We start from the raw sequence: 13,577 nt of genomic DNA on the forward strand, positions 1-13,577 counted from the left end.
CTTTCATATTGATTCCTGTCTTCTTTTTTAAACTTATTTGGCCCCTTTGCCTATTCAAACATTTAGCTGTGGCCCAGTCCTTCTTTATAAACTCCTATCTATCATGTGAAGTCCAATTGAAATTTCACTTCCTTAGATAAGGCTCTCCTGGGGGAGTTAATTGTTTCCTGGTGTGTTCTCACAGACACTGGCCAGGTGCCCCTGACACCACCCAAGACCTCGTATTACACTTCAGTTGCTGAGCTGTTCCTACCTTTAACTAGATTGGGAGTGCCTCAGGGAATAAACTGCGCCATTCATCTCCCTATTTGCAGGGCTTGCCCAGTGTTCTTTTGGGCTGGGGACAAAAATTAATATTTAATGTTTATTAGCCTGGCTAAAAATTAGTATTTCAAAAGGAGTTAAAGATATGGAAATTACTTTTTAAAAAATATATTTATTTATTTATTTATTTGAAAGAGTCATCGTGAGAGAGAGAGCGAGCGAGAGAGAGCAAGCGAGAATCTTCCACTCATTGGTTCACTCCCCAGATGGCCACAATGGCCAGTGCTGGGCTAGGCTGAAGCCAGGATTCAGGAACTTCTAGATCTCCCACGTGGATAGCAGGGGCTCAGGCATTTGAGCCATCTTCTGTCTTCCACTGCGTTTCCTAGATTACTAGAAGGGAGCTGGATTGGAAGTGGAGCAGCCAGGACATGAACCAGAGCCCATACAGGTTGCCAGAATTGCAGGTAGCAGGTAAAACCTGCTGCCACAATGCTGACCCCAGAGATTACTTCTGATGGAGGGGGATGAGGAAGTGCTTGGTGATATACATGACTTCGGAAGTCTTGAACAGAGAAAAATGAGGAAATTGTAGGCAGAAGGAAGAGCACAAGCAAAGGAACAGAAATAGGTAAGTGTAGGGGCATGTTGAGCAATGAGAAGTCAATAATCATATGTACCTATTTGTTGCCATAGATGGCACATGCTAAGCACTTTTCAAAGTCATCCTCTAGTCCTTACAACAACCCTAGAAGGTTAGAAATTTGGGCTTAGAAAGGTTCAAAAATTTGCTTAAGTACCGTAACTCGGAGAGAGGGAATGAGGCTCAAACATGTCTGTTGGCTGCAGAGTCCAGCTCTTCACTGTCTCACTGTCTGCAGAGTTGTCGCTGATGATCCAGGCCCTTAATTTCTCTCTTTTTCTCTTTTCACTGCTGGAAGATCTCTGTTTGCGAGGTCACTTTTTGTGTTTCTTATTACAGGTGCACTGAAATTTTAAATTTACCTTCCGCAGCTCGGAGACTGTTTAATGAAAAGGGGAAGGAAATCTTTGCCCTGAGAGACCTGCAAAGAGATGAATTGGTAAAGACATGGATCTGAGACTGGAAATCTTAATATGTGAATACTGAATATATGTGAATATATGAATACCATCCATAGAAAAACATCCTTAAATATAAGACTTTAGCTGCTTTCCTTTTTTATTCTTATTTTCTCTTAGAACTGTCCTAACTGGGCAACCATCAGAACGCAATACTAATAACTAATGTTGTGTTGTAACAGTGAGAACCTCCTATGTGTCAGGCAAGGTTCTCAGAAATATATGTGAATTAACCCCTTAGCGTTCACCATGGCCCTAGGAAATGGGTGCTCTCATGCTCTCATGTGTGTATGAAGTAAGAAACTGGAGAAGGTTGAATTAGTCACCACTTGCGATTTCTGTCTCTGCCTCTGACTGAGGTAGATCCTCTACTCTTTTTGAAGCCTTGTTTTTCTTATTTTTTTCTATTCTCTTTTCCTTTTTTCTTCATACTATTCAGTGAACTCTCTTCTAAGTGTAGGGTTAATAATATCAATATAAAATTAATTGAAAATAGATCTCTATAAAAAATGAGAATGGGAAAGGAAGAGGGAGGAGGAAAAAAGGTGGGAGGTTGGGTGGGAGGGGGCGGGGAAGAATCACCATGTTCCCAAATTTATATTTATTAAATGCATGAAGTTGTATTCCTTAAACAAAATTTAAGAAAAAGTATTAAATGGCACCTATAAAAATATAATTGCTCAGTGATTTTTTAGAAAATGATAAATTCACTTTGTCAGGAAAGAAATTATTTCTTTAAAGATTAACTAAATTTGAAACTAATTTGAAAAGCAGAGTTACAGAGACAAAGAGAGACAGAAAGAACAATGTTTCATCCACTGATTCACTCCCTGAATGGCTGCCAATGGCTGGTAAGCTGAAGCCAGCAGCCTGGAACATCATCTGGGTCTCCTTTGTTGGTAGCAGGAGCTCAAGCACTCAGACTGTCTTCCACTGCTTTCCTGGATGCATTAACAAGGAGCTGGATTGGAAGTGGGGCAGCTGAGACTTGAACCAGCACCCACATGGCATGTCAGTGTTGCAGTGGTGGCTTAACCCTCTGTGCCAGAATGCTAGGCCCAAGAGATTTTTTTTGGTACACACTATTTGGTACACACATTGCACACTAGAGACTGGTGTGCAATGAAAAGACTGTAGCAATACACTCATTTCTCCCGGCTATGGAATTTGCAGTATCAGCCTGCAAAACAACAATAATAATCTGCCTTGACTGATACCTGAGACTGCACAGTGAATAAGCTTGTACCAGGTTATCAGAACCCTACTGAGGCTCTCAATGTAAACCCAAGTTCTAATGATCAGCAGCAAGGACATCATGTGGGATGGAGAGTCTGTGATTCCCAGAGTGTGCTGGATTTTATTTTGAACACTTATGTTGTCACTATCAAGTTTTCTCGTTGTTTATTCAAAAAAGAGTAAAGTTAACTTAGAGCTAAGCACAGATGAGGCTACCTGGGCAAAGAAGATATATGTGTAGAGAGGGATAAAAAGAGTGACTGCATAGTTGCTAGGATTTAACCTGATATTGCTCCCTGCAGCAGGGTGAAGAGTGAAACACGAAGTTAGATAAAACGAAACCTCTTGTTAAATAAGAGGAAATTTTCAAGAAAGTGTTCCCTGAGTCCTCATACAAAGAATTTTGGTAGTGATGAGTGTGTGACGGTCAGAAGAGGAAGCACTGAGACTGGGCACTTGGCTTACTGGTTAAGCGTCCACATCCCACACTGGAGTACCTGAGTTTGCTCCCAGCTCCTGATACTAACTTCCTGTCCGTGCAGAATCTGGGGAGCAGCAGCGGGGCTCAGTTGGGTTCCTACCTCCAACATGGGAGACCTAGCTTGGGTTCCTGACTCCCAATTTCGCCCGGCCCAACTCTTGCCATTGTGGGCATCTGGGGAGTGAACCAGTGGAAGTGAGTGTTTTTCTCTCCCGTTCCCTCCCTCTCTCTTTCTGCCTCTCAAATAAAATAAATAAAATGAAAAGCCTCCCTTAAGTTTGTCTTCCTTCTGATTCTTTCTCATTATATCACTATTTTTTGCCCTTCTTTAAAGAAATATGTATTCCTTTAAGAAACACATATAAGCAAAACTGAGGAAAAAGTATCACGTGTAATCTCATCATCTAGAAAGTTCCACATGGATGTTTTGAAGTTTATACTACAATTTCATGTATGCCAGAGGTCATTAAGCTTTTTCTGGAAAGGGCCAGTTAGCAATTATTTTAGGCTCTGTGAGCCATATGGTCTCTATGGAAACATCCACTCTGCTACTGTAGCATGCACACAGCTACAGATAACATAAATGTATTGGCATAGCTCTGTTCCAATAAAATTTTAATTATAAAAACAAGCAGCAGGCCAGTTTGGGCTGTATCCACAATTTGCCAGTCCCTGACTTGTGTGTACCTACCTTTCAATCCTTCTTTCTTTCTTTCCTTCCCTTCCTTTCTTCAAAGAAACTATTCTAAAACTTACTTTTTAAGAATCATGGGTCACAGTAAATTGTAACCAGACTTGTTTGACTCAGTACAAAATCCATGCAGAGTTCACCAAAATGATTGCCTTTATTAATATGTAATGTGTTCATTTTTATTACTGTAGTATTTCATGGTACCAGAGCTTGTTCAGCCATTCACCCACTGCCAGAGTATGTTGATTGGTTCCAGTTTGGGCTGGAGTACAGTTATATACCACAGGATCAGAGCCGTGTTTCTCTGTTAGGTGTACGTTTCGTGCGGAGAACCGTGGATCAATCCTGATGTAGCCACAGCTCAGCAAAAGCAGCGAATCCTCCTCAGGAACTTAGCATCAGATGTTTCCAAAATGCAAGTCTTCTGCAGCACGCGTAAGCCAGAGGGTAGGCGCTGGAGTTATTTACCGTACTGCAGGTAGCCAAAGTAAAATGCTTGATGATATATTGGTTTTTTTGCAGTAAACTTTAAATTTGTTTGGTCAGATCATATTCCACCTCTGCATCTTTTTAACTCTGTAGATTAGTGTGTGTGTCTGTGTATGTAAAACAAGGTTACCTATTTTAATTCACGCTACAGTTGGGATGTGTAAAGAAAACACAGTGTCTTTATTCTTTGTTGAAAAGATGTGACCTACTTGGTGAGCCTCATCAAGGAAAAAAATGATTCTCATCAAGGAAAAAAAAATGAAATGCTCTCTCAGGTTTAAATTTTGTCCTGTCCAATAATTTAATTTGTCTCTTTAGGAAAGGCTTTCAGACTCTTCAGTCTTCACAACCTTACTTTAGTGTCTCTTGGGCATGGAGGGAAAGAAATTGGGATGCGATCCTTTTGCTGCCTGGGCTCTGCCCCCTTGCAGGGGCGACTTGTGTTCCCTTCTTTTGGCTTGGCATCGCTTGTTTTGGGTGGGCGGTGCTTCCTGCCTGACTCAGCTTCCCTGTGCTCCGCCTCTGGCCCTCTGAAGCCTAGTACTGAAAGAATAGTCATCAGCACAGTGCTTTCTGTGGAGTCAGCTCACCCCTCCCAGGCAACCATAGTCTCAGCAAATCCGGTCCATAGCTGCACCTCCCAGAAACGGGATGCTACTTCAGGTGGCTATGCCTCAGACTGGGGTGACAAGGGGACCTTGAGAAGTGACCTCATCACAGTGTCCTGAACAATTGGCAGTGTCCTCAGTGTTTCCCTGGTTTAACTAAGAAACCCAAAGTGAAGCCTGCAGGGGAGGCAGGATTTCCTGTGCTGGTTTTCTGGCTTTCTCTGTCTCAGTCTCAAATCCCCTCAGACCCAAAAGTAGTGATTTCTTTCTGCAGGCCAATCCTGAGGTTAAACCCTTGATATGCTAAATGGGAACCACAGGAGTTTGGGAAAATCCTAAATCGTGATTGTATCATCCTAACTTACATGGCTGTTGCATGCTGTTTGGGTGTCAAAAACTATCTTGGGACTTGTTTTCCTTGCGATTTGCCTTTCCAATTTCCTCATGCTCCTCTCCCTTAGGTCCTGTATAGAGAAAGGAAAAAGAGAAAAAAGCATAATTTAAAACACATATATTGAATATATTGCATATATTGAACAGTGAACAGTAAAGCATTGCATGTGTCTTTCAAGACACTGTGTCTTTCACTGACAAGTTTGGATCCCACAAAATGAGCTAGATACATATATCTAAATATTGTAGCCCATTTCAATAGCTGGAAATGAAAATAATTAACTTATTTTTGGTAGGACCTATAGTAATACTTTTGACTAAGAGTATCTTGAGAGGAAAAAAATGTACAAAACCAATCCAATCGAATTAAATAACTGAATTAAATCCAACTTATTTAAAGAATCTCCCATGAATAGACTAAATGATTGAGCATTTTTTGCATTTGTATTTTAACCTGTGCTTTGAAATTCCCAGTGCTCTGCTATCATAACTAATATGTCCTTGCAACTTGTGCATCTCTGCTCAGCTCTCGTTTTAGAAGTCCAAAGTGACATTGCGTCTGGAAGCAAGCTTGCTGTGCGCAAACCTATAGTAATTTTTGGAGAAAAGAAGGAAGTTACAGAACCAGAGGAAAAGCAAATGCAGGCTGTTTTAACAATGGAAAGTGCTTCCAGAGAAATTCTGTAAGTAATCATTGTAGCCAGCAAAGCGGCTGGGGAGTTTTTTGAACTCAGCTCATTAGCCTGGTTACAGAACAGGGCCTCTGCAGGGAAGCCATGGCAAGTTTGTGAAACTGATATCAAATGCTAGTATTTAATTAGTGTTTTGGCAGAAGGATAGAATTGGCACTTCATTGTTCAATCATCACAAGGTACTACTTTTAGTCGTGTTATTATATGTAGTACTATTTTAGAATCTTAAAATTGTGGACATTTATTTGAGGAACTCCTCTTGTTTTGTTTCCATAAACAGTTGAATTTAGGAACAATTAAACTTCTTCACTATTGCAGGTTCAAGTTGCATGGGTGTTAATATACAGTCATCATTCTGGATCATTGAAATAGCTTTCTGATTAGTCTCTGTCTCCATGGTTTCTTCACTCCAAGTCACCTCTAAGTTCCATCTGTGGGCAATTACCTTTTGAATACACAATCCTTTTTCATGTAGTTTTTCAATGGCAAACTACTGCAGACAGAAAAAATTACTGGTCTGGAATTCCAAGCCCTTTTGACCCACACCCATGCCTGTCACTGACTCTCATTTGCACCCCTATGCCTGCTTCCCCTTCATACTTTTCTTTCTGCCACATGAGTGCCACGCTCCAGTTCATCCGCTATAAGCTATTGCCAGAACGTGGTACACGTCATTTATGATCTGCTACAGGCTTCTGACCACATATTCATATCTTGCCACCCAAAGTGTTCTGTTTGCCCCATACTCGTTTGTAGAATGACCTTCATCATTCAAATCAATTCCAGCAGTGATTATATATAGTATGTCTTCCTGCCCACCTTCGCCCAGCCAGCCTGAGAAGCCAATGAGGGCAAGGGCTCTGTGAAATGTACTCTTGGAAGAGCATTAGAAAGCCACTGTAAGATTTCTCCAGACTTTCTTAAATACACTTGTTTGACAATTGGGGTAATTTAAGATGGGGGGCAGGAGAGATCCATCCATAAAGTAAAAGACTAGGGCATCAATGTGTAAGGAACCTTTTTGATTGCTGAGTTTTGTGAAAAGTTATCTGGTTAAAAAAGAAAAAAAATCAGAAGCATGATGGTGATGAGGCTCTGCACTGATGTGTTTAGAACTCGTCTCTGGGGGAACTTCATTCCCTCACTAAGGAACAGACACCCTCGCTCACTGCATACCTCTCACAGCCATGTCTCTCTAGTCCTCAGATGAGCCCAACGTGTGTTTACTTCAGAGCCTTTCTGCTTGTCCTTTCCTTGGTCTGCCCTGTCTCCAGGTCCTCACATGACTGGCTCCTTCCCACCGCCCAGATCTCAACTCAGACCTCAGCTCTGAGAGGAGTCTTCTCTGGCTCCATTGCTAAAGAGGCCTCACTCCAGCCCAGTCAATTTACACCACAGTATCCTGTTTTACTTTACTTACTGCAATTATTTACTTACTCATGGATTTGTCTATTGTCTCTTTTCTTCCTTCTAGAACAAGAACTTATGGACTTCGACATTTTATCGGCTTTGTACATCACTGTATCTCCATTTGTTAGAGCTCATTGATTCCTTTAACTAATATTTATAGAACATCTGCTGTATGATGTTCAATAAATATTGGTTAAAGGAATCAATAAGCAATTGAGTGATTAGTTCTATGAATGAATGAATGCATGAGAGAGATTTATTTTAAAATGACTTCTGAAATTGAAATGACTATATTTTACTTGCCATAAAGCTCAAGAGCTTGCAGATGATCTACAAATTAGAAAACACCTTGCTAACTTGATTAAAACAAAGGATGACTTTTTCTCACGTCCTCAAAAGAAATGGAGTTGGTTGGAAAGCTGTGTTTCTTATATTTGACACAAGGTGGCACTGTTGCTTTTTCAACTGTTAGGAGGAGTACCTTGAGAAACCGCTCGTGAGGCCATGGTTATTCACTAGTTTCTTATCTACATATAAACTTTTGTTACCCTGAAAAGTGTAAGGCCAGCACAGCTAACACAGGAATTGTCTTTGAAGATTTCAGCAATTCGATAATGCTTGCAGTTAAATTAAATTATCACAAGTACCTTGGTGATCTCAGTCCACCCGTGTATTCACACGTGTGCCTGCGTACAGTGCTCAAGCCCATTTGCTGCTTTGCCCGTGTGTTTGTCGTGCCTCCCACCAGTCAGTCCTCGCATTGTGTCATGATTCCACAGACAGCACATGTGCTCCGAACCCTGGCCTGGAACTTGATATATTCAGAGCTGTTCAATGGCTTCTGCTCCATCCACATCTTCATCTTAACGAGAAGCCAGAGGGCTGGCTCACTTGTTCAATCTATGACTATTTACTCCAATGTTTCAGGCCATTATTCTCTATCTGGCACTTATGTGCAGATGCTATTTGAGTCTCCCTAGATTTCTCCATTGAGAGAAAAAGTTGATATTCCTTAATGTTGTCTACTGAGTAGACCTTATGAAACCCAGCAATCTAGGCTGAAGTGTTCCAGACAGATCATGATCCATTTATGGGGTGGGCAGAAGGAGTTACATGTTCATTATGAATTTCCAAAATTTCTAAGTAGTCAATCTTTATAACTTTTGAAATATAATGCATGTGTGATTTTTCCGAGTAGCTATAGCAAAGAGGAATGTTGCTTATTAAATGATTGAGTAACTTTATTTGCAGCCTTATATTAAATGCCCTAAATTATATATTAGTGTGATGTGGTTTTTGAATGTTAGGCGCCCTAATGGGAATAAGATTTATAGATTCACCAGTATCCTACAGGACATGATAGTCTTTACCTCAGAAAAACAATCTGTGAGCACAAACCCGAATTCTTAGACGTGTGCTTGCTTTTGAACCTTGATAGAGATTCACATGCAAGAGCCCATCTCCGAATGGAGGCCTGCCAGCCACTTCTCAGGTACGCCTGGCAGGAGATTCCTCATGGCTTGGAGGAGGATGACAATCTTCCAAAGGACACGGATGAAGGGCTCTGTGGGGATGTGGAAGCACCGAAGAAATACAGGTAAAAATAAAATGCAGAGATTCTCTCTCACCTTGGCACAAGCATACCCCTGAGAGCTTTACAGTTGCTGGCCATTGCTTACATCAATGTGTGTATCTTTAAAAGTCTTACATTTTTGATAAAAGAATTCGCAAGTATTCGAGGCAAGGTTGTCTCCCCTTTGGCCTATTGTGTGCAGTGTTGAATTTCTTGTTCCCTGGTGTGTCTTCTCAAGTAAATAGCATGCTAATCCACCTTTGCTCCTGAGAACTTAGCACAAGCCTGTATTTTGGTTGAATCAACATGTGAATGAATTTGTAAATAAGCATGCAAGATGCCTAGGTGTCTGTAAGAAGTTAATAAAATGTTATTTCTTCCTTTATAATGTTATTTTTTTTTCTGGTCGGTGTTCATTGAAGTAGGAATGTAAAGAACTATGTATTATTCTGGGATCTTTAGATATTTGGTTAACATTACAGCAGTTACCAAATGTGTGAGTTAAGTAGTTTTGGCACTGCAAGATTTAGTATTACGCATGTGCATAGTAGGGACTTAGTAGATGTCTATAGATTAGTTACATTGCCAATGCATTGCATATTTAACATGTTTAATATCTCTGCTTAATGCCTTAAGACCATTAAGTAAGAGATAATTTTATATTAATTTATTATGTCATAATTTTCATTTATGATATTTTATGTAGAGGTCATTGAGGAAGTTGAAAAATGATGTCCTATTTACTGGGGATGTTGTAGATAGAAGATAGAAACATCATAATTCAGCTGAACTCTTTTTTTCTTTGTGATGTTACATCCCACATTACCCCCTCCTCTTATTTTTTTTAATATAACTTTTTCCCATTTAATAAATTACCACCTGAACTGAACTTCTTTTCTCTTTAATGATGAATTTATCAAATCTTTGTTGAGCTAAACATTCATGTCTTTCACAAAATAAACTCAGAGCTCCATTTTTTTTTATATCAGCTGAGAAGCACCATGCTATAGCATGGCTGCTGTTTGCATGGTGTAATCTATCCTTGCAAGTTAGCATTGTTCACAGTGGGGCTGCCACCAGTGGTATTGCTGCTCTCCACTGCAGCAAGCACACGGGTCACTTTTGTGCCACTAATGAAATTTCCTTTATCCTAGCCATTCTCTAAAGCAAAGTAGATTGCAGAAGCTTTGCCATCAGCAGTTTGAATTCAGAGATGGGCAAATTATCAGCCATGCTGCTCCTCAGCTAGTCTTGGGGGTACAGGGTCCTGGCCTGCATTCAGGTACAGAGGTGGTTTTGGTCAAGAAGAAACCCGATGATAGCCATCAACGCTGGATACACAAGGAAGATAGCAGGTAAAGCCTTTATATTTGGGGGTTAATATATCAAAAGTTGAATATGAACCCAAGAATTTTCACATGGTCCCCATAGGGCAAGCAGAGGTATATTTGAGGGCTTTGGGTTTTTCATTTGACTTAGTTGATAATTCTTTATCCTAATCAAAACAGAGAAAGCTAATGAGATCAAATGTAAATGCCAGGTAGGCTGCAAATAATTTATCCACAATCAAATTCAGATAAGAAAGATTCAATCTGATCGATGGATATAGAGTTTTTGTAGCCATTGGGCTCAAGACTAGACTCATTTCTAATTTTATTTTTATGATATGAAATGATCAAATAAAAATTCTAAAAAGTTCCCAATTTTAAAAATTTGGGGTAGTTTTCATTAACTCAACCCTGGCTCCTCTCCAAATCCATGGTTCCCCTTCCTCCTCTAAAGTTAACCAAACAATGTGGCTTTGACACATACAGTGAAAATTAGCTATTACCTTAGCAAACATCAGCCTAAATCAATGTTTGGCGTTGGATCCAGATTCAAATCAAGTACTGTCAAAAGCTATTTTTGAGACAGTCAGAGAATTCTGAAACAAGTATATTAACGAAGGTTTACTGACTTTGTTGGGTAAAATAATGGCTTAACAATTGTATTTTAAAAAGAAAAAAATCCTAATCAGTTCAACATGTAGTATTCACAAATAAAATTAAAAATTTATCTCATATTCACTTTAAAATATTCTAGCAAGAATAAAAATATAAATAACAGAGAGAAATGATAAAGTAAGAATGGAAGATTGCTCATCGTTGTTTGGGTCCATGATGGCTCATTACACATTTCTCTGTTTTTGTGCATGTTTGAACATTTCTTTGATCCAATAAGAAAACAACTGCTTTTTAGATTGGTTTGCTTCAAGTTCTTCCATTGGTAATACCTGGTGAGACTCTTCAACCTCTTGAAATACTGTAGAAGATGCATGCTTGTGCATCTGTGCAAAATCTTTTTTTTTTTTTTTTCTGGGAAAGAGCTGTGACTTTTACTGGGTCCACAAAAGGTCTGTGATGCAAAAGGCTTATGAATCGTTGCTTTGAGAGTGATCCTGTAAGCTTCAGCAGGCGGCAGCAGCGGGCCCAGCGTGGGCAGAGAGGAGCTAGCTTTACTCTGCTCACTGTCTGAGATGAGCAAAGCTGCCAGCAAGGAACACTTGCTGGGCTTGTTTGGGGGAAGGCAGGAAAGCCAAGTGTGTCCACAGACCTATTAAATGTATTCCTTTACCCCATTCACACAGCCTAAGCTGTCTTTGCAATGTGGAGCTAAGATAGAAGGTGTTTGTTTCCATGAATGGTTTGCTATTGCAGACCAGGATTCATTCATTCAGCTGCAAAGGATAATTGAGGGCAGTGTTTAGGTGCTGGTGCTTAGCAAGGAACAAAACTGTTGAAAATTCTTGCCCTTACAGAGGCTGACATTCTAGTCCTACCCCATCTCTGTATTATATTTATAGATATATCTTGCTGTGTTGGCTTTCTGGATTATGGCGGAGGTGCCCACTTAAGCCTAAATTGGAATTTGAGCATGGCTGATGAATTTCAGTGGACATGCATGGGGAATGAGGGATGTGGCCCTAAGGCAAGAAAAAGCCAAGCAAAATGAGATTGACCCAGGAATACTTGGTCATTAGAAGAGAGCGCTAGCTCTAAGTTCTGTTTAATGTCCATCACTGGTTTTTTCTTATTCTGAGCACTGTGGAGAAAGATGAGAGGGGGAAGGCCATTTAAGTAAAAACAAAAAGGAAGTTCTCCTAAAACTCTGGGCTATGGTCGAGCATAAATGGTACTGCTTTGGAAAATCTAACAAGGTGTAGCAGAAAAGAAGGGAAACCCCTCCCTCTTTGCAGAGCACTCTGCAACTTTGTCCTCTTGAGATCTCCCCATGACAGGCCGCAGAATAAAGGGGCAGCTGATGAGAGGCCCATGTGGGATTGCTAAATCCCTCTTCAGAAATCTTGGAGTCCAAGGGGAAGGCGTGGAGCAGCAGGAGTTTCAGTGGGACAGGATTTGCTCATGAGAACATGAGCCATCCTCCAGGGACTTGCAGACACGCTTGGGTAGGAAAAGTTTTCAGAAGTCTTGACAATTAGGTGTGGACTGGATTCAGGGCAATATATGTCCCATGGTGAAAGTCTATCTGTGTAATGACAGCAATTCTGCATCTACTTCTTCATTTCCCCTTGGCATATCGCTTTGTTCCTTTTATGTAATTGGATCTTGAAAACCATTTGTTCTGAGAAAGCTGAGGGTTGGAGAGCTCTGGATTACACGATACAGAAGAAACCTGTAGAACCTGGCATTCATGCCAGTCCTTTTTATCCTCCATATTTTAGGCAGGTAGGAAGATAGCATTTAGAGAGCCTCCACCCAGAATTCATAGAACAGCCAGCTGCCAGGATCACGGAATGTATCAAGTGACTGTCACTTTGCTAAGAATTTCATCCCATGAGTCCTTCCATTCAGTCCTGTAGGCCTGGAATTAATTTTTAGTTTGACTTTTTATTTAAAATAGAAAATAAACAGGCAATCTGATATCTTGAGCAACTATAAACAAAGCCTCTGGAGGAAGGTTTTGACTGTGAGAACAAAGCCTTGCTGGAAGAGGAGGACATGGTCGAGGCTGGAAGCACTAGGAATGAGTGAGGAGACCCTGAAAGGTGGCAGGAGAGCGCGAGGGCATGCCACGCCCACTTAGTTCCCAGCCACACAGAGTAATGGTCCGTGTCAGCTTCGCAGGTTATATCCCTCTCTTATTGTCAACTGTAGTGCGATTGAATTAATCATTTGATCTCCAAAGGGAAATAGGAGAAAGTCCTCGGGGGTGAAAGCCCCCCACAGTAGGACTCAAAATTACAGAGGAGAAAATCCAGTGTCATGGAACTTGAAGTTAAAAGGGATCCTAAAAATCTTTGAGTCTTCATTTATTACAAGGCAAAGTAATCTGAGACTCAAAGAGGCCGAGTGACCTGTTTGTGCTCATACTGTGGATTAAGCAGAGGCTGGGGTAGCAAGCTGGATGTGGCTGGCATCTGTGCTCTTCAGCACAGAGAGGGGCTTTCTATGGAAGTCTATAAGCTCAGCTTTTCCACAGACTGAAGTTACTTCTCTGCTGTGGACAAGCACCTGGTGACAGGACTGTTCAGAAAAGGAAAAGAAACACAGCAGGGCAACGACAGGGCGTGACAGCAGAGCACGGGAGAGACCGCTGCGTCTACTCCAGGCAGAACAGCATGCAATGAGCAAGGTACCGA

General features: G+C 40.8%; 1 protein-coding gene across 22 annotated transcripts in view; it reads left to right on the forward strand.

Annotated features, from left to right (window-relative positions):
- Positions 1–13,577, forward strand: part of DCDC1 (doublecortin domain containing 1) — a 557,706-nt gene that overhangs the window by 483,273 nt on the left and 60,856 nt on the right. For all 22 annotated transcript variants that reach the window (XM_070071610.1, XM_070071601.1, XM_070071604.1 and 19 more), the window contains 5 exons: positions 1,247–1,346; positions 4,085–4,220; positions 5,790–5,946; positions 8,804–8,962; positions 10,093–10,293. In XM_070071610.1, the coding sequence (XP_069927711.1) occupies positions 1,247–1,346; positions 4,085–4,220; positions 5,790–5,946; positions 8,804–8,962; positions 10,093–10,293 (753 nt within the window). The remainder of the gene's footprint in view (positions 1–1,246; positions 1,347–4,084; positions 4,221–5,789; positions 5,947–8,803; positions 8,963–10,092; positions 10,294–13,577) is intronic.

Source organism: Oryctolagus cuniculus, chromosome 1 (genome assembly GCF_964237555.1).
Source record: "Oryctolagus cuniculus chromosome 1, mOryCun1.1, whole genome shotgun sequence".
Classification (NCBI taxonomy): domain Eukaryota; kingdom Metazoa; phylum Chordata; class Mammalia; order Lagomorpha; family Leporidae; genus Oryctolagus; species Oryctolagus cuniculus.